Source organism: Rhinichthys klamathensis, unplaced genomic scaffold (genome assembly GCF_029890125.1).
Source record: "Rhinichthys klamathensis goyatoka isolate OS25496 unplaced genomic scaffold, OSU_Roscu_1.1 h1tg000401l_1, whole genome shotgun sequence".
In the NCBI taxonomy this organism is placed as follows: Eukaryota; Metazoa; Chordata; class Actinopteri; order Cypriniformes; family Leuciscidae; genus Rhinichthys; species Rhinichthys klamathensis.
This window is the reverse complement of record NW_026606902.1, coordinates 1,429,382-1,451,224: the sequence shown is the minus strand read 5'-3', so window position 1 is coordinate 1,451,224 and position 21,843 is coordinate 1,429,382. Positions and strand designations below refer to the sequence as shown.

General features: G+C 36.3%; 2 protein-coding genes across 2 annotated transcripts; one reads left to right on the top strand and one right to left on the bottom strand.

Moving 5' to 3' along the window:
• Positions 1–5,479: 5,479 nt before the first annotated feature.
• hoxb13a (homeobox B13a) lies at positions 5,480–6,933 on the bottom strand. The gene is made up of 2 exons (XM_056234606.1): positions 6,203–6,933; positions 5,480–5,860 (listed from the first exon to the last, which is right to left on the bottom strand). Exons 1-2 carry the CDS (start codon positions 6,864–6,866, stop codon positions 5,613–5,615), a joined length of 912 nt encoding a protein of 303 aa, XP_056090581.1. The 5' UTR covers positions 6,867–6,933; the 3' UTR covers positions 5,480–5,612.
• An 8,734-nt stretch (positions 6,934–15,667) lies between these two features.
• On the top strand, positions 15,668–18,015 carry eve1 (even-skipped-like1). The gene is made up of 3 exons (XM_056234655.1): positions 15,668–16,370; positions 16,601–16,842; positions 17,191–18,015. Exons 1-3 carry the CDS (start codon positions 16,367–16,369, stop codon positions 17,617–17,619), a joined length of 675 nt encoding a protein of 224 aa, XP_056090630.1. The 5' UTR covers positions 15,668–16,366; the 3' UTR covers positions 17,620–18,015.
• The last annotated feature ends 3,828 nt before the right edge of the window (positions 18,016–21,843 follow it).

Here is a 21,843-nt window from a genome sequence, read left to right as displayed (position 1 = left end):
GCAGAAATCAAATTGGGCCTACCCAAATTCATACGGTTATTATACAACAACAACCGAGGGAGTGTTTTAAACACACAAATCAACCAACGCGTCTAGGAAAAGAAACTTCGAGTGTAGCAATGCCCCTAAACCAACTGTGCTCGCCATAATGATTTCAGTGACAGAAATTAATGGAATCAATTAGAGCTCACAGTATCAGAGAACTCTGTTTCTTCCAAAACTCCGATTTATAAGGTCAGCATAATTGTAGTGGCCTGTAAAATTTCACACATGAGTTGCATGTTGCATGCCAATACATTTGGTTATTTTACTGCCATTCAGTTATGTTAAAGCCTGTTTAGACGTGTTGGTTTTTCTCTCCACCAAGAAAAGAGCATCATATGTTCAGTAAGATTATCATCACTAATCTAAATCACTTTTTCATAGCCTTAAAATGAAGAATGGACTCCTAAACAATTGTTTAGGCAGTCATTTCATTCACGAAAGACACCGCTATTTTGTGACTATAAACTTCTAATGAACGAAGAAAGGAAAATAAAAAAGAAGAGAAGGTGTGAATGATTTTTAAACCGTTTGATTTGGAGATGAATAAATAAAATTGAGTCATGGGCTGCCCATGATGGGCATAATAAAGGCATTGCCAGGACCCACCTTTTCACGCAAACATCCCATTCTTGTTCAAATAGGCCACATAGCCTACAAAACCGTTCACAGAACTCTCTAAGATACAACCAAAAACTAAAATGTAAATTGATTTATTTTTGTTTGTAAATTTAATTTAATATATGAGGGATATTGGGTTTTTATTTAGGCGTGCAGCATTTCTCGGAATTAACCTTAATTGGTCTAAGTCATATCCAGCTGCATTGATAATAAATGAATGGAAAAGGAGGCTCGTAAATGGTTCTGTTGACTTCAAGACAGAGGAAATTAAGTAACGTAGGCTATATTAAATGGAAATGTTGGCAACACTAAAGAGTGCTCAATATAGCGACTTTACAAATGCAACAGATTTCTTTTAGTTTTGCCAGATGGATCAATTTATTAAATTGAAAGAAAATCTCTGGGACTTTCATTTGTAATTTTAACTGCTTTCCCATAATGAAAGGCCTGATGAAAAATGGAGAGAAAAAAATCAAATAGTTTGCTAATGGTTCAGCATTTGAAATGGCTCAGGCAGTTGTTACAACTTGACATAGTAGCCTACGTCTGTTAAACTGATTTCGTCAACGTAACCCTGCATTTGAAAATCTACCCCTCACTGTTCGCGTCAGAATCATCAGAATAACGACCGGATTCTACTGAATTACAAATAAAATAATAAGTCTAAAATAGTAGATAAAAGTGGTAGCCTATCCTTTAAAAAAAAAAAAATACAAGCAAAATAGGCTCCTTCTGAGGTTCGCTTGAAAATCGTACGTTTCTGCAAGAATCAAATCGCAGGCCTACGAATTCACACGAAATCGCCAGCTCGTAAAATAGCCTTCTTAGGCTACGTTTTCCCGTGAGATCGTGTTGGAAAAGCATCTACGCCAATAAGGCAGCAGAACTCTAAAATTAAATACGAACACGAGATAAATAATAAATAACAATATTAATTTAGAAGAATTTTAGAATTTGTACTACAAGCATGCACTTAACTTGACATACTCAATAACCTCAGTGCAGTATTTTCTGTCAATAGGTTAGAGAGTGATTTGTTCAGAGTGAATACGAATATGCCTTTCAGTGAATTATCTATATCTTTATTCTTATTTCAGTTAAAATTTTCATCCGATAAAATACATTTCGCTTGATATTAAATGCTCTTCTTTTCACAATTTCTGTCTATTTTTTACTCTCTCAGACATGAAAAAATGGTCAGATCTTTATAGTCTCGCATTAATTAACACGAATAGATGTGTTTATGTTTTTGCCTTATAGGGTGTGTTTGCATAATTAAATAGCTACATGTAGGCCTAGGCCTACAGGTTAAAAGAGAGCATCTATTCTGAAATGAAACTATAAAGATATCATCATAATAACCATCCATACAGATTGGGTTGCTATTCCTACAACGAAAGTATTGAAACAACCTATTCAAATGTGTAATGTTCAGTCGTCCTGAAAATATAAATTTCATAAAAACTTAGTAGAACATAAGAGAAGACTAGCAGAGAACAGAGAGACGTTTCCTTACAATGTTTACGACCACTCGGAACACCAGTTTAGGAAAACCTGTCAAGTTAAAAAATAATTGAAAAGTAATTAAGTCATTGAGAGAGGCATTGAACTTGACCGCTAAATGAAAAAAATTCTAACCAGCGTTTGGCTAAGCGCTGACTAAATCTATCATGACAACACTGGCAATATATCAATCAACTTTGAGCGTGAACATTTCTCCATCTTTGGGGGCCTTTCGTGTGAAGTTGTTTCCTCTCCCCTTTTTCCGGAGGCCTCGCGTTACTCTACATGTCTATTGACAACCTCTGGCCAGACAAGGTCCAGACTACTTATTGTTTACAAGATGTCTCAAGTTCAACTGTGAAGTCCGCCGCTTAACAAAAGCCTGTCCGAAATGCAGACGTGGGGGAAGAGTTGTTTTAGGGCTAGAGAGGCGACAGATAACGTGGAGGAGGGGAGCTGGACATGAACTTGATGGAGATGAGTCTGACATTCCTCACACAAATAGGTCGCCTGGCAGCAACTGCAAAATCTCGTCGCTGTCTTATCACATTTTTTGTTTGAAAAATATTTGGGGGAAAAAAATATTATTTTACACACACAAACATATAGGCTACATAGGACTATGTATAGCCTATCTCACACGTGTTATAACGCATAGCACTTTAAAAAACGAAACAAAAAAATAAATCTTCACATGATTCATTTAGATTTTATGTTCACCTACATATTGGCCACAAAGGTTTTGTTGTTGTTTTGTTGTATACAGTATGTTTTATTACTTTTCTCAGACATTAACTATTTTTCAACGTAGGCCTAGCTAGCAGAATTTAGAAAACTCGTGTCCTCATGTATTGTTTGGATTTTCGATCCACGTCGACCCCACAAATAAATCCTATCTTATTTAGGACGACAATAAACAAAGAATTTTAGTTCTCAAAAAAAGTTGAAGTTTTATTGTTTGTGTTGAAATTGGGCGCGGTATGCGCTTTGTGCGTTTCAAAAGAGAAAAAAGAGCCGCCATTAAATCACAAAGTAAACTCAAAAGCAGACGCATCGTTTGTTTGAATGCTTTTGTCAAGTTCAATGTTAACTAGAAGTGGAAGGAAGGACTTAGATATTTTATGGCCCCCTGAGCTGTCTGAGTAAGGTACAAGTTACATTTATCAATTTGTGTGAAAAATAATATAATTCCTACAACGTTTTACTTTCTTTGGCAAAAAATAATAATAATAATAATATAGGCTATATATATATATATATATATATATATATATATATATATATATATATATATATATATATATATATATATATATATATTTATAAACGATCACGAAATAAATGTAAGCTTACTACTGCGTCCAACAGAAGTGACAGTGTTTTATTCATTTAGAAATCCTACAATTGTTAGACTTTCGTGTGATTAGATGTTATGATCAGAAAAGAGAAATTGAATGAAATCGACACAAAATAACACCAGGGGCCTTTGCACATGACCCCTATGCAATAGTCTATTAGTTTACCAGAAGCTTAGATTTAGATTTATAACCAATCACATGTCACCAGGAAGTTAATGTTAAATATTAATGCTCAAAACGTATTTTTTAAATGCAGACACCTATTCATTTAATGCTTGGATGAGATCAATTATAAATTGTGCATTTAAATTTTGCTCCTTGCATGTAACCACCGCAGAACTTTGCCATACATTCATTCCAGAATTAAAATTAAACCAGTATCAGCATCAGTTGGTTTTGGCTTAAATTGATGCACGTAGTATTTAAGATCTTTATATGCCGAGCTTTAACAGCTGCGGATACACTGAGCAAATAAAGAAGGAAAAGCACAACTTGAAAGTGGACTAGAGCTTGCCGAAGGTGACAATTGAAGCCGCTGAGTAACGACAGACCTTTTACACCCTTACTAATCTAGACCGACATTAAGTGCAGGTTGCAAAGGCAATAGGCTTCGGATCTGTTCACTGTCTGACAATTAAACTGTTCGGACTTGAGCAGAAACGTAAATTAGGCCTGCTGGAGACTATAAACTAGATAATCGTGTGTAAATCTGCGAATGGTGAGGACAGAGGCAACTTTACATTTCTGAGCGCAAGAGTTAATGTAGCCTACTAGGCTACTTAATATAAAGAATTAGGCTATAAGAAAGCACCTTAAGTATGATATGTTCATTACTGCATGCAGCACCAGAATAAAATCACTATAGCGTTTAATTTGGCTTGAGGGAATTGACAGACATTGCGTTTAAACGTGAAGAGCCCCCAGGCAAACTGTGAATATGTTGCAGTTTGAATGGTATTCTTGAATATTAATAGTTTCAGGAAAGACAAAAGCTATTTCTTATCTTTAAGCATGTGACTTTCAAGGTCAAGGTTAAGGGCTGATTTAGTACCAACATCTTCTGTAGTCGAGCGCCCCCTCTTTCTCTACCAACATCAAAACACTCGAGCTCTGGCTCTAACCGTCAGGAGGAAATCCCATATATTACCATATAAGTTTTGAAACCAGTGTTCATGAATGGATATGAAATTGTTAGGATACATAAGTGCTCCAAATTGCTATAACATTTTTGTTATAAACTTTACTTTTTTAAGAAAATTTCAATAAGGCGCTCTGAGTTAGCCTTCGTGTTTGCATTCACATTATCAAACAATAAAGGTCTTAAATTCCCAAAGGCTCCAATAACAAGCCATTGTTATGCTGAATCATACGAACACATTTGATGTATAATGTCAAGAGATTAATGCACATTTAAATTGAAATAAAACAAAAGTTGTCTACACACATCTGCTTAGAAATCGATAACAATAAAGTGCTGCAAATTGACTTGAACCAATTTCAGAAAAATAGCAGAAATTGTTTGTCAGTTTAATTCACAATGTCAGCAATGGCATCAGTCATTTGATAACAGAGGACTGAAAAAAGTCATTGGGCGACGCTCAATGAGAATCAAATACTACTACTTTGCTATGAAAACACTGAATGGAATTAACATATTTATTAATGTTTGTGATATATATGTTATTATGTTTTACAAGCGATATAAACATATATAAACATAGTATATAGGTACTGACAGGTATTGAGTAATAAGGTACAACAACAACGACACCAATTGACATAGCCTACCTAACATTTAAATGCAAGCTAAAAGAAGACTAAAATACTTCAAACGAACACAGTTACATATTGGCAGGCACGTGCGTTATATACAAGCTATATTGTCCTTTCATGTTTTCCATTTATTAAGATTAATCATTTTTGAGTCCCATTCTTTTTTCTTTTTTTTCTTTCTTTTTTCTTTTTTGTTGGAGTAAATGCGAAAAGAAAACATTCAGCCCCCAGTCCAAAAAACGTCCTCGCGACGATTTTTTTTTGTTGCTTTTCTTAATTTGAAGTCACCGAGAAAAACAAAAATGCAGCTTTGCTCTATGGCGCACTGTTCTTAACTTTGGCAATGAATTTCTTTTCCTTAACCCTCCTGTTTTGAAACCAAATCGTGATTTGACGCTCGGATAAGTTGGTTGCCGCTGAAATCTTTCTCCTCTTGTCCTTTGTGATGAATTTGTTGGCTGCATATTCTTTCTCCAGTTCCTTGAGTTGTACTTTAGTGTACGGTATCCGCTTCTTTCTACCTCGACGGAATGAGCCCCCGTCATGTTGGTGGGCCACAACATCTGGAACGAATAACAAAAAGGTTTATTAAATAATGGGCTCGTTCATTGTCTACCTAAACTACGTTTAACAAAAATGTAGCATTTGTAGATTTTCGGAGTTAATCAATTTAACAATGTAGACATATGCAGACGTTATTTGATTAGTAAATTATATCTTTCTTTATGTAAGCGAGTTGTATTTGTGTGCTTTAGAAAATGAAGTCACATTGGTGCTCTTGTTTCTGAAATTTAAAATATGTATCTCAAATAAAACATGTCTTTGGGAGAGCTTTGGCTATACCTTAACGCTTAAAAAATATTTTGAGCACTCTCATTTCAGACGAAATATAGTTTAAAACGTACCCGCTAATGCAGACTTCCAGAGATGGCCAGCCTGGCTCTGGTCCTTGGAGCAATACATCTGACTACCCCATCCGTTAGCCAGAGCCCAAGGTTGATAGCTGTCCATAGGCAGGAGACTATCGTGTCGCGGCTCTCCCGTTCCAAGCGTCTGTACCACTGACACGTCCAAATAACTGGCCATGGACTGGTAGGGACTGGGGTAGCTGTGGTAAAAGGCGAACTCTTTAGCCCTGCTAGGATATTCTTCGGATGTGACCGGGGTATCCATGTATTTTTCTGCAGAGTAGCTGAGTGCACTCGGCTGCGTGCAGGACTTGAGGGAACCCCGCCCCATTCTGCAAGGATAATAGCTGTTGCCAAAGTAGCCGTACGGGATGGGACCGGTGGACGAGGCCTGTGGAACCGCTGGGCAGGGTGTGCACTGCTTGCCCGGCTCTGCAGAACTTGAAGTCGATACGTCCACAGTGGAATAGCTGGAGCCGTGGACGAGGCTAGACGGGTGGCCACTCAAAGCCGAGTGGGCCATCAGATTCCTGCACTGGTTGGCCGCAAAATTGCCACTACCAACCAGACCCTCCATGTTCTTCAGCTCATCCAAGTTGTTTTCATACACAAACATAACCGTGTCCGCCCAGCGAGGATTCAGGACCAGGGAGGTGGTCATAGCACGCTCACCATTCGGACGGAAAATTATGTTGCAAAGACTAAAGTCCGAAGCAGGACACTCAGTTACATTGGTACAGCTGCATTGACGCAATGGACTACAGTCTGCATTGCAGTGCCTTCATTGGATAAGAGCTGTACCACGTGGCGCATAAAATAAACCTTGACTGAAGAATGTCAAAGATTTTTTTTGTCAAGACCGAGTTAAATGTGTAAAAGTGATCTTCAAATGCTGCCTTGCATTGCCTTTATGCATTAATCCACTCTAATACACTTTTTGTTCTTTAACTCACTAAGCATTTCATCGCATATTTGGTTTTGTGCATGGGAGAAAAAACCTATGTAGCGTATACGTCTGCTGCTATACTTGTTATTTTAATGTTAAGTCATTGAAAGAATATACATTTTAATTTTAATATGTTGTTCAACAAATATGGTCACAATATAGGCTATGATGAAGGGATTTTGTTTTTTATTTCCTATAGCCTTCATGTTCATGTCATATTACGCACTGAATATGCCTACGCGCTACCGTAGGCTACTTGCTACATGAAATAATATAATTTATATAGAAATATTCATGGCAGCTCCCTTGCTGATCATCAAATACTATAATGATTTCTCCCAACATCTCACTGCAAAAAGCAATAGAAATGTTTAAATGGGTCATACTTTTTATTTAGGATTTAATTACACATTGGCCAAGCACACGTTGAAATGCCTTTAAATCATTACAGACATTTTAAAGGCCCATAATCAGCTGTGCCAGATGTATAAATTATTTATCATTACCATAAAAAAATGAAAAATCATAACTTGTCTCATACATAAGATTGAACAACGCCTCGAAACATTTTATGAAATACTTGACACAATCCGCTGAAATAAAGAGGCAAATATCTACTTTCAAAACGGTTCCCTCGGTTGTTATTCAAAAGTCTCTATCGCTAATAGAATGAGAACAGCAGCTGTACAAATCACAAATTACTGAAATTATTATTATAGAGTTTGTAAGGTGTTAAAAGGTTTTTAGATAAACGAGTTGTGCGCCTATTTTTACTTCACATTCTATCAGTGACTGCACGTTACCCCTTCAAACATTTTTTTTTTTTTTTTAATTACTAAAATCATGAATCCCCCCCCTTTTTTTTTTTTTTTTAAAGACACTCGAAATCAGCATTTTGCCTCTGGAAACTGAGATCCGGTGAAGAAGATAAAACAATCGAAAACAAAATCAATTTGATCCAAACTCGAGTGAGATTCGCCTGTAAGCAAAATGTAAAAGTATTAATGCTACAAGAAAAATGCCCCTAAACGAGCAAATAAAGAAACATGACTGACAAATAAATGTAGAATGAAAATGTAAAAAATAAACACATATTTTGCTGTTACATATAATGTAACAGCAAACAGCATATGTAAATACCACTACCTGTAACAGCATAAATGTAAATGTAACATTACGTAAATGTAACGTAAATGTAACAGCATATGTAAATACTCCAGGTTATGTGTTGTTGTTTGTTTTTACTTTCCCCCTCAGAAATACCCTTAGATTATATGCATTTATATATGCTGATATTTTTAAACATTTTTCAGAGGCTTAAAGCATAATGTCATTGTGTGTGGAAAATTCAGGGAACAACAAGATGCTTCCCCTTTAACCCTCCTTCCCACACACACACCTCCCCAGACTGCTGTCTTTACATAAAGGTCAGGCAAGGCCCTCAAGGTCAAGGCCAAGTTTAAAGGGATGAGCCCTCCCTGAAGGGCCTGTTTAGGAGGCAATGATAGAAGCAGTCCCTCCTTAGGCAAACTATCCAAGTTCAAGGTCTCTGAATCCAGCAGGAATAATAAAAAAGCCTACAGGCAAACACAATTGCTCAGATTTCAAAGAAATGACTCAAACCATCATATTCAGAGTGTAATGTAAGTTACTTGAAATTCAATAGATCAAAAATAAGACGAAAATGATTCACTGTATGCGTTTCATGTTGTTTAAACATTGTGAATCATCAATGAATTTCCATTACCACTAAACAGCTGTTAATCTGGGTTCAGGCATGATATTTTTGTAGTTAGGGCTATAAGAAGCCTCACAACACATGTTGTGCTTGTGCGAGGCTTGTACTGTACACAGGAAATGCTTTAATGGTTTAATTGTAAAAAAGCCCTGCCCACATGCAAGGGGTCTTACAAGAAACTCTGTACAGTCTGTCCAGCACGAATTAACTTACATCTTCAGAAGACTGACGCATATTCATTAAGGACAGGGTAAGTTTTATAATAAAATCTTATTCATACAATATTTAAAACAATTTGTAAACGTAATGGAAGCAGTAAAGTTCAAATGACAGATAGCTAAAGTGAAGTGATGGCACGCGAAAGCGAATTTAATAGCTAGGCCTACGTTTTGCGTTGTAAGTTTCACGTGAATCGATGTAACAGTTCATAATATCAAAAACAACATTTATTTTAAACGCAAAAGGCAAGGTATCCTATGCTACCCTACAAAGTTAGGTGTTCCACCTTTCTTTACCAAACATTTTACGTTGTTTTTTTTACGACGCCTATACATACCTAATGAGGTTGTTCATGCGACAAGAACTGCAGTAGGCTAGTTATTGCACAATTACACACTAACAACTTTATTACGAACATCTCGGTGCAAATTTTCAAATGTTCTCTTAATTGCCATTTTGATACATATCAAACTACAATAAATGGTTTAAATCAATAATTTCAATATCATTCATTTTAACATTGTTTATGCACGAGAGTAGCCTACGGTTGGTGTCCGTTCAGTGAAATGGTATAAAAAACTATTTATTTTGTAATTGAAATCCTATTACAAAACTGTTGAACGTTTTTCTGCATACTTTTTTTGTACACGAAGCAATTATGTTTCAATAAGGCGTGAGCAACAAGATCTATGCGTGAAAAGTATGTGCATTGTGCAATTTGCCTTTCTGTACTTTGTGAGTCAACCGGCTACTATGTACATTATGGTTACTGTCACTTATAGGCAACTCTCAGCACTGTTATGTCCTCTCGAATTTAAATTTAACCGAAAATTTTAACCTTTCACTAATTTGCTCGTCCTCGTGTCGCAATTTGCAAACCTCTGTGACTTTCTGTAGAATACAAAAAGAACATATTTTGAATAAAGTTGGGGTCCAAACGACATTGGACTCCATTGACTTGCAATGATTTTTTTTCACCCAAATATCTCCTTGTGTGATCCACAGAAAAAAGAAAGGCGATTTAAGTTTGAAACGACATGAGTATGATGACAGAATTTTCATTTGTATGTGAACTAATCCTTAGTAAATAAATAAATAAATAAAATAAACAGCCAGCACACGATGAAGAAGAGTTCTTAATATTGTTTCCTTTAATAAAATGGCTGTACCCATTATTGTGATATAGAATTCTGAAAATTTAAAACTGAGAATTGTTATCTCACTCATAGGATTTTAATATAAATGCTGACAATGGCTGATTTTACCAAAGCACTTAAACAAAAAGTTAGTATCACGCAACCTTATCCCATGTTACAAATATCCAAGCATAAAAACAATGCGCATTTTAAACACCACTCGATATTGCAAATAAAAAGGAACTTTATAATACTCTGACAGTTCATCAGAGACAGAGACAAAGACAAATAAAATATTAATAAAATAGGCTATTCGATATTAATGACTTGTGATTATTACCAACACAATATTCTAAGATTTTACTCTTTTTCAGTTAAAGTAGCCTATATAGGCTAAATGTAATAATGTCACATGAAACATGATACTGCAGTAGTGTAAATAAATAAATAAGTGAGTGAGTGAGTGAGTGAGTGAGTGAGTGAGGGAACATAATTAAATTAGCCCACTCACCATTTTCCTCTAATGGCAGGTCCAAATCTGCCCAAGTAACCTATTCTGGCATATTGCATATTTTTAAAGGCAGTCACAACAATGCTTTGACCACTCAAACCAGATCTAAGAAAAGTCACTCTATATGTAATGGCGTTGTTCTCTGCAGTGAGGACGCGGGTGTTGGTGTGCGCATATATTAGTAGCCTATACTGTTCTTCACAACTCTTAATAGCCTATAGGCTAAAAACGCCACTTTTCACAATAGTAATAATAAAAAGTCATATAGCATCTTAATCACTTTTACAATTACAGTTTCAATTAGTCCCAAAATCCAGTTTCCGACATATCATTATAAATACGTTTAAATGGTCAAATACATAACAATATCCAAGTAGCTATAAATCAAATCCTGCATGACAATAAAATTGGAAATTGTGTCGTGAAACCATAGAATTTATTATCGCCTATTAATTTAGGTATTTTGGCAACGCCAGTAAGGGCTAATAGACCCACATTTTAAAAAATAAGCTCACACCAAGAATTTTATCCAGTTAAATCATATATTCGCCGTATCCTTCAATCTTCAGGGGCGCCGTTGTACTTGGTCTTTCCGCGTGAGGGTGCGCAAAAATCTACCGGGAAAAATCAGTAGCAAAGGTTTAAACCCCAAACACCTTATATTTTGGAACATTGATTTACAAAACAGTTGTCAATATGTCATTGCTGCTATTCATTCCCTTTTTTCAGTTACAGAAGATTACTATGCATCTTTATTCCAAAGGCCAATTCGTGTAATGTATACAGATGGATAGTTAATATATTCACCTAAGGGGTGAAATCAGTTCTAAAAGGTAAATGCATGCAGTTTGTGACAGCGTGATTATATAGGAGACAAGGAAATATTGAAAGACTAGTGATAATGTGAGGACAATGTATCATCTAATTAAATTAGAATAATTCTGTAGTTTTTGACAAAACATAGGCCTATGTGAATTTCAGAACACCAGGTTACCATGTAAAATGATGTAATGTCCCTATGACTCTAAGAGTATCTGTGGAAAAAAACTGCCTTACAAATAAATAAAATGGATAGTATTTCTGTATTTAGCACCACATAACACAATCTCTGTATACATTTCAGTGCACAAGGATGGTATAGACAAACAAGAAAGAGGGGAAAGTTTACCTCTGCTGTTATGACCAGAAAATATTAGCAGAATAACAATTATTTAAATGATTCATTTATAACTATAATTTGTGGAAAGACTATTTTTGTACATTACAGAGCTGGGATGGGCCTCAATTTCTTTTTTGGAAAGGGGGAATAAGACTGATTCTATGGAAAAAAATAAGTATGTTGCTATAAGAAAAAATTACAATTTTGTGTCAAATTATCTGAATCGGAAGCCTTAAAGCTCTTTGACATCTGTGCAGAATGCATTTTAATATAATGTACATTTTAGTGAAAATCTGACTGCACTTGCATGGCTTTCAAAATGCCTAAATACATTAACACATCATAAAATCATACATCCAAACTGTCACAGCTTTCTGATAATGACTGATCTTACTGGCAATCTGAGAGTGTAGGATGCACATTTCCCAAAAATGCTCTTTATATGCACGAAATAGATGCTAGTTAAGAATGCTGTCTAATCATTATGGATTGACATGATATGAAACAGCACATCACGGAACTAGCCTAGATTAGGATAAATGTGTAAATGCATTAAGCTTAATCAACTTTATCATTATGTTCTTTCATTACTAAAACTACTGCTACAACACAAATACAATAGCCTTACACTGTCAGAACAAAAATGTCCAAAAGATACCTTTAGGGCTACAACTGATTATCACTGGTCACAACCTCTAAAAGATACATATTTAGTATCCTAGAATACATAAACCCTTTTTGGGATAAGATGTCCTTTTGAGGGTATTGCCCTGATGGTTTCTATCTACTTCTAATCCTTTATTTTATAAATAATTTAAGTGCAGCACATATTAGGGCTGATATTTGCAGTACAACACAAACAAACAAACAAACAAACCTGAAAGCTGAAGTTTTGTAGAGGATAATGTAGGAGGATAATAAAAATAAAAAAAGCCAAACTAAAACAAAGATTTCATTAACCAAGTAAATGTATTATTTCTGATGTTATAGAGTTCAATAGAGAAGAGGTAGGCCAACTAAGAGAAGTTTAAACTGAAGTTATAAGCATAATTAGCATAATCATGGAATATTGAAAAGTTCAAAAAGACATTTTCGATCATTGTGGAGTTAAACTTTGTAAAAAATCGAAAGCTGCACTCAAATATAATTTTAATTCTCATATAATAATAATTATTGTTGTTGTTGTTGTTATTGTTGTTGTTAACAACACAGTCATTGGTATTTTTTCCTGAAACAAGTATGAAGCAAATCTGACGCATAGGTTGTGTACAGTTTAAATTTCAGTAATTATCAGACACACCTGAAACAGCGCATCAGGACCTTTACTTGAACAGCCAGGTGTGTTGGAGCAGGAAACTATAGCTACTATCTCCAGATCAACCTTGCGGTACGTTATAATTCCACGTAAACGTAAAGCCTCGTGGATCATATGCATGCATTATACAAATGAGACTTATTGATACATATAAGCGGTTAAGGAGGCATGGGTGATGAGTCCTGTTTTAAAATGAGAAATATAAGAAGTCTTCACTAAAAATAGCCCTACATATATGTGAAACTTTAAAGATAAAACCATTTTCAAGAACGTCACGATCAAAGTATATTATGCATTTTGGAAGAAAGAGTCCTGCATCAGAGCAATACAGATAAAAATGTGCGCAACCAAGTTTGTGTTCAACACTAGAATCTCCGTTAACGGTTTGTTCAGGTGCACCTGATCTGCCCCAATAAAATACAGCTTTATAATATTGTGTGGTTACATTGCGTGGGAACAGATTTAAACTTTTGAAGGAAGACGAAGATGAAGAGGAGTGAAAGCAAAAGGACACGCAGACTGCAGAGCAATGAAACGCATAACAGACCCTCATTTAAATATCTTTCGTTTTTCTTATTCACATAATAATAATAATAATTTTAATTTTTATGCCCTTTATGATAAAAAAAATAATTGTAGTGAAGCTACTTGAACATTTCAATATTTCGAATAATTAGCCATTGAAAATTAACTTAATGCAGCAACCTAAATAGGCCTGTTAAATGCAGTTTCATAAAATAAATGTATTTTATACAAATACATGACAGCATAAAGAGCACTAATATAAAACTACAGTAATACAAATCGTTTCAAAACAATATAAAAAATTATGTCTGTATTAGGCTATATATTTTTTTATAGCCTATTAGGGGAAATAGCTTGGGGGGAAAACTGCAGTGGTATATCTGCTGACATTATGCAGCCTATAGATTTTTGCAGTTTTGTGCTAAAGACCCAAACGGACACGCCCACAAACAGTGCATATCTTGGTCATTGTATAGGCTACTGATCAGTAACGGGGACTTTTTTATCAACATCAATGCAGACAGTTGTCGTTTCAGTACAGCCAAACTGAGTAGCCTAAAGTACAGTCAACTCACAGTTTTGTCTGTTAATGGAAGCGCAATTTCTATCACCCCTACGCAATATCATGCGCCAGTCTCCAGATACTACAGCCTAGTGGACCCTTTCCCTTTACTGACAAGTGATCAAAGCACTGGTGTTAGTATAACAATATAACCATTGGGCAGTTTGATATCAGGTTAATCTGAAGCGCTACGGATGGGAGCATAATTATGCTACAGTCTGAATACGGGAAATGCAGTATTCGAAGGGGGAAAAAGTGCCAGTAGACTTCAGATGGAGTATTGTTGTTGTCCACCTCAGTTGAAATCGTGTTCCGGGGGCGGGGCGGTCAGAGTACGTGGGCAATACGTGAGAAGTGCCGGTAGCCTACGCAAAAAAAGTGAGTGGTGGGTTTAAAATATAGAGGTGCCAGTACTGGTGCGTATACCCCACTTTGATCACTGGATAGCCTATGCCACAGTCGTGAGATGGAAAGAATAGAGGGCAGCTCTTTTTGTTGCTAAATCCATACGCAATGTAAAACAAAACGTGAAAGTCTCAAGTACTAATGTTAATTACGGACCTTATTCTATTCAGAATCCAAAACTGCTATTCTAAAACAGGAACGGAAGCTGACTGCTAAATGGCAGACAATACGGTAGCCTAGGCCTATAGCCTATAACTGTATGAAAATATACTTGTGTACTATAACTCACAAGAAATAGCCTACAAACTTTAAAATTAGACAAATGGATACATAAATGTTAAAACATTACATCTGAGTGACATATGACATTTGCTTAAGTTTAGTGTCCAAACAAGCTCAACCACATGGTAACTGCAGAACCCATCCACATCGCGTGCAGTCACGTGACATTTTTATCTGTATGCATCACTGTATCATTGCTGTGTCTTTAAAAGGGTCTTAAAGCCACAATAATTAATTAAAAAATTACATTTAAAATATTCATCAGGCTAACTTCCTATATTCAATCGCACTATACCGTGCCTTCGTTCAGCACATTTGAGCCTGACAGCTCCTATAACGATGCACTTAAAGCAAATTCACCCAAATATGAAAATGTTGTCATCATACTCACCCTCATGTCGTTCCAAACCTGTGTGAATTTCCCTCTTCTGCGGAACACAAATGAAGACATTGTGAAGAATATTTCAACTAGTTGCCTTAATAGTAGTTCCAAAACAACATTGGACTAATAAAAAATAAAATAAAATAGGCTATACTTTTTGTGCCGCAGAAGACAGAAATGCATTCAAATTTGGAACGACATGAGGACGGCTAAATGATGACAGAACTTTCATTTCTGGATGAACTAGGCATATCCCTTTGAGCATGAAGAGGGAGCTTCATTGTAAAATAAGGTAGGCATGCGACGCTTATTGCTTATATAAGCAATGCCAGCATATTCTGTCTGGTAACGGTGATTTTTTTATTATAAAATTAGTTAGTTCAAATTCTCTGACAATTTTCCAATTAATTGTCTTTTTAAAAATAAATACATTTTCCTCACATACTTAGGCTATACGGTACTGAAACGCTTTCATCTCTATTATAAACTGTAGACCTCTGCAATTTGGGGACATAAGGATTCTAATGATGGACTTCCAAAAATACAAACATCAAACACCAAGGAACAATCAGGGTTGGCCTATCTCAACGGGGAAGCCACTGTGACAGTATGCAAAAGGAGGTCGATCTTAATTCTCCATAACAAAAAAGTACAAAGGCCGGTCGGAGACCAAAGACAATTTAACACCTCCCTCTGTCCGCGCGCCCCGGCGGCGCCTCAGCGGATAGAGCGCGTCTCTCATTAGTACACAAGATGGGACGACCTGAAAGGTGCAGAGGTGAGGGAGGGGGGGTGGACAGCGACTACAAAAACAACTCATCTTTTCCTTCATAAACGAACTTGGCTCGGAAGACAAGAGTGACGAGAGAAAATTCCTTTTTTTGGGTAGGCCCTGGTCTGGGACTGTTTTGAGGACTATGAGAAGTGTGTGAAAATCCATTTGGGGAATATCTGGATTGCGGACGTGATATAAACGATAAAATGCGTAAGTAGCCAACAACATCCACATTTCAACAACAAGCTGAGAGGAACGTAGCTACACATTTTTTTCATGTCGTTTAAGTAGGCCTGCTGCTGTACAAAATCAACATCTGTGTAGCGAGTTCATTTCATTAGGAAATTAACTTTGGGGCTTTATGGAAACCCCCCTTCTTTCTCCTTGTAAATGTGATGTTCGCAAAGTAAACGAATGCCTAATGTGAAGTAAATTTTCAGTAGCAGAGGGCAGGGAGTCGCCAGTGTCTACTGTTGCTCATGCTGACAGTGATCAAGGAGAGGAAGAGTGCCCTCGTATTTCACTACTGAATGGGATAGACCAGAGTCGGCGGCACCGGACTGCTTTCACGAGGGAGCAGCTGACCCGTCTTGAGCAAGAATACTGCAAAGAAAGTTACGTGTCTCGACCCAGACGATGCGAACTGGCGGCAGCGCTTAACTTGCCCGAGACCACAATAAAGGTAATTCACAGCGCAGACCTTTTCATGCCACACTCAACCTCTGGCCCAACAGGCAGCATTTAAAGAGTTTGCTATTCAAAAGGGTTCATTTAGCCTAAGTATAAATAGTAGACTAACTTCTGCAATCCATGAAAGTCTTCTGAAATATAATTTTTAGTTTTGAGTTTAAGAGAGGATTGTTTGTGTTTTGTAAGACTGTGAGTTACAGACAAGCCAAGAAGCCATAAAATCAGACACCGGATCTCTATCCCTGCTGAAACTGAAAATTTGGTTACATCTACCATTACCTAATCCCACCAACATGCTGTGTCCTTCACTAAGACCCTTTATCACTCTATTTCATTATAGGTCTGGTTCCAGAACAGGAGGATGAAGGACAAGAGGCAGCGTCACAGTCTGCACTGGCCTAACCCACTGGACCCAAACCTGTGTGCCTTCATGGTGAGTCAGGCGGCTGCTGGACTCCCCTACCCACTGCTGCCCCGCTTACCCCTTCATCTATACTCTCATCTCGGCATGGGTAGCCTCCCCGGTTTTTCAAACCCCTACAGCGCCACCACAAGGCCAGTGGACACTTTGCACCTCCCTCCTTCGACCTACCCCTGGCTAGGTGGACTTCCACAGCCGGCTCTCTATTCCCCTGTCCAGACAATGCACCATCCCGCAGGATGCCACTGTCCCCATTGCCTGCACTGGAGACCGGACCACCTGCTTAAACCTAGAGGGGGAGCTAGGACAGGCACGCAGCCCAAAACATTCGGCAGTGCTTCAGGATAATGGGATAGAGGTGCATTTACCATGATAAAACGGATAGTTCACCCAAAAATGAAAATTCCATCATTGTTTACTAAACCTACATGACATTTTCTACAGCGGGACACAAAAGAATATATTTTGAAGATTTTTTTGCCCATACAATTTCTATGGATGTTTTGTATTTATGCGTCTTATTCAAAATCTAGATAATGTCACTCTTGAAGAACTATTTTGTTGTTTACCGTACTGTAATATAGATAACAGTTTGGTTTACTTTCTTAAAATACCTGATCTTTTGAAGTTTGTTCAACATTTTTCATCTATTGACATTTCTGCACCTGAACACTGTGTACATAATGCTTTCCAAAAATATATATGACAAAATTGACTATTAAAAATATTTATGGAAACATTTTACTTAATGTATTGCTGCCTTTTTCTTAATAAAAATATAATAATTAACAATAATAATGGGACTATGCAAGGACAGAAAACAGTTAATGCTGTACTCATTAACATCCTCAAGAATTCATAAAGCTGAATTCACACCAACAATTTTGTCATTGTTTAACACCAACCTGGTGACCAAACAGCACTGTAATCTTAAAGACTACTTATCAACTTACAGACACAAAGCTCCTGTCATTATACTCCTTGCTAGACACAACCTGCTGAATTATGATCTTGAAAATCTAAAATCAAACAGCCTGTAACCAGACAAAACATCAACAGGTGGACAGGGGTGTCTGAGACTCCAGAGGCTCAAAGATCTTGCTCTAATATATAATGTCTGCAAGTGTGCAAGTAAAACGCCTGAATTAATGCATAAAATGACATACAGTGGCAGCAAAATGGACTTGCCACACTGACTGTCTTGAATTTATGAATACACATAATTGTACACATACACATATACAGTTTGGCGTCAGTAAGAATTCTTTTTTGAAAGAAAATACTTTTACTCAGCAAGGAAGCATTTAATTGATCAAAAGTGGCAGTAAATATATTTATAATATACAAAAGATTTATATAAAAAGATGCTTTTTCTTATGAACTTCATATTCACCAAAATCACATTTCCATAAAAAAACATTAAGCCGCACAACTTTTTCCAACATTGATAATAACAAGAAATGTTTCTTGAGCAGCAAATCATCATATTAGAATGATTTCTGAAGGATCATGTGGCACTGAAGAATGATAGTAATGATGCTGAAAATACAGATTTGATCACAGGAATAAATTACATTTTAAAATATATAAAAATAGAAAACAGTTATTTTAAACTGTCATAATATTTCATAATATTACTGTTGCTTTTGATCAAATATATACCGCCTCGGCAAGCATAAATCCCACGAACACCAAAGTTTTGAATGGTAGTTAATTTATTGTTTAATTCACTGCTAACATTGTCTATGAAATTATGACAGTCATGACGTTTAAGAAAAAACACATACACACAACCAAACACTCCAGCTTTCAACACACTCCACTGGAAATTAAGAATTAAGCAGTCCGAAGGTGAACATATCCATATCCAGGTGTGTGGGCTTATTTTACCTCCACCTGCTACAGGTGAACTCTAGTTGAAAGGCTTCTCAATCTGTGTCTCAGCGTAAATAAACCAGCGTCTGGCTTGTGTCATGATAACCCTTACAAGAACATGAGCTGAATGCCCTACATTCAAATTTATTCGTAGCTATATACCAAAACAATTTTTGTGATGTAAAAACTTCAGGGTTGCTGCTTCATATGGATGAATTATTAAAGTATTTTTTCTGGTATTTGCAAGGAATGTCATAGCATTACTTTAGACAGAATGCATTTAAAAACATGGTTTGTAAAATAATAATAATTAACCTACACAAAATGTATCGTTAATATGGATGCATGTAACATTGTCACATCTATGCATGTTTAGAGGTGTAAAAACCAACACTTTGGATGCTTAGATCATTAGAGACATCAGCAGTACCCTTGTCTGAGTCTGACAATAACTCAATGGGTGACGTCTGCAGTAAAGCCTTGGCAATAGGTGGGAAATGACAGTAAAGAAGAAAAAAAAAACTGCTCCTGTGAATTGCGAGTGATGTGGTAAATTGGGACAGACTGTAAAGAGATTCTGCTCTGGGGACTGTGGGAACACCGATTGAGCACACAGTAGTGGATCCTCTTTTGTCTGGAGAGCACTACCGTGTGATTTTTACAACTTCCTGCTCCTAACGCTGCCTCGGCCTTGAGGGACTGCAAGTTCTCCATTAACCTTCCTCATCCAGCCTTAGTATATAAATATATTACTTAAAAATATGCCTCTTCTTATTTCCTATTTGAAATATTTTAAAGAACATTGTATACTTAATCAACGCAGCCACACATCCACATTTTTTAAAACATCTTAACATAGTTAAAGGAAGTTGCTTCAAAATGCATCATAAGCAGATCAATAAGTTTCTGTTTCATTTTAATATTGGGTAGTTCAGAAGCTAGTAGTTGCAAATTATGTAAATTATGTTTGTTTGAACTTTGTATTCATCAAAGAATCCTGGTAAAAAAAAAAAGTATCAACATTGATAATAATAAATGTTTCGAGAGCAGCAAATCATATAATGCTTTCTGAAAGATCACGTGGCAGCTTTGCCATCACATCACATTTTTATTTTACAATATTACTGGTTTACTGTATTTTTGAACAAATAAATATATAGCCAGTGTTGGGTGTATTACTGTAATTTAATCACTTTTCCCTTGAAAAACTAAAGTAAGGGATAACTCTTACTTTTTCTGTAATTTAATTACAGTTAGGCCTACTTGTAATTACAATAAATACTGTATAGACTACATAACATGTGATAAAATGTGTGTTTTTAATGTAACCTTCTCCCTTTAAATTCTTCGGTCAGTTCAAGAATAAGGGTATGTTTACATGACAACGATGTACTAAACATTGTCAAAACGATCCCGTTCACACAGATCTGCGAAAATGACTAAAAAGGCTGTATATGCATGCCAGGCCAGTAGGTGGCGATGGCACTTTGTCAAGAAACACCCCGCGGACACATAATACACGTGCGCATGATATCACCGTTTTCACAAAGTCATGTTTTTGTTGTTTACATGGAGACGGTAAAGGCATCGTTATCAAAACCTTTCACTTTGAAAACCGTTTTCAAAAGCTTGCATTTTCAGGCCCTCAAAACGCCACTGTCGAGTAAATGAATGACCAAAATACATAAAAAGTTTTCCGTTTTCAGTTGAAAACGGTGTCATGTAAACATACCCTAATTAATGCAATATTACATTATTTATTGACATATTTAAAAAAGCAGTTTCATGTCTACCCTTGTATTGTTCAACTGGTCAAGAGAGTCATTAGTACAGTATTTATAATTATTAATTAATTAATTATTAATTAATATTCTTTTTTTTTAGAATTAAGTATCCAACACTGTTTATAGCCTTGGTGAATATAAAAGACTTCTTTCAAAACTTAAAAAAAAAAACCTACCAATCCAAACTTTTAAACAGCAGTGTATTTACACGTTTCCACCACGCCTGAAAATGACTTCGCTTTTTCCAAGCATCTTCCAGTCCTGGACTTCCCACACTGTCACTGGCCACCCATCCTGATTTTTGCTGCTTTTGCCTGCACATGAAAAAAAAACTCCAAGAGGCCAAAAGTGTTAAAGGTATGAATGGCACAGGTACAGTACAAGATTATCACCCAAATAAAACACAAGTAAACGTGACGCTATTTGGCTCATAAAACAGCAGCAAACATGCTCTGGCTCAAGCATTGGATTTCCACATATATTCACATTCTCGTTCCCTCAGACAACATCAAGTACACACTACATTCACTTCAAGAGGCCCAAAGCAAGAAAGGGAGAGAAAGGAGTGACTGGAAAGAATAGTTTACTTTTTGTGGGTCACTAAATACAGAAACGCGATTAGGAAAAGCCACAATAAGTTTAAAAGGAAATTAAGTCAATTTTGAAGTTAATTAAGGAAAATGAACTCTCAGAGACACATTAGCACCTCAGGGAAACCAGCAGTCTATCTTATACAGTGAAACAGATGTATCACAAACAGCTGTAAGAGCCAAAATTTCTAAGTGTAACAATTACATGGGTCTAATACAATCAAGCATATGCACTGAGCTTTACATATTGCTATAGCTGAAAGTGAGATGGGCAATTTAATGGTATATGTAGTGGGCACAGAAAGCTTTGTAAGGTTCAAGAG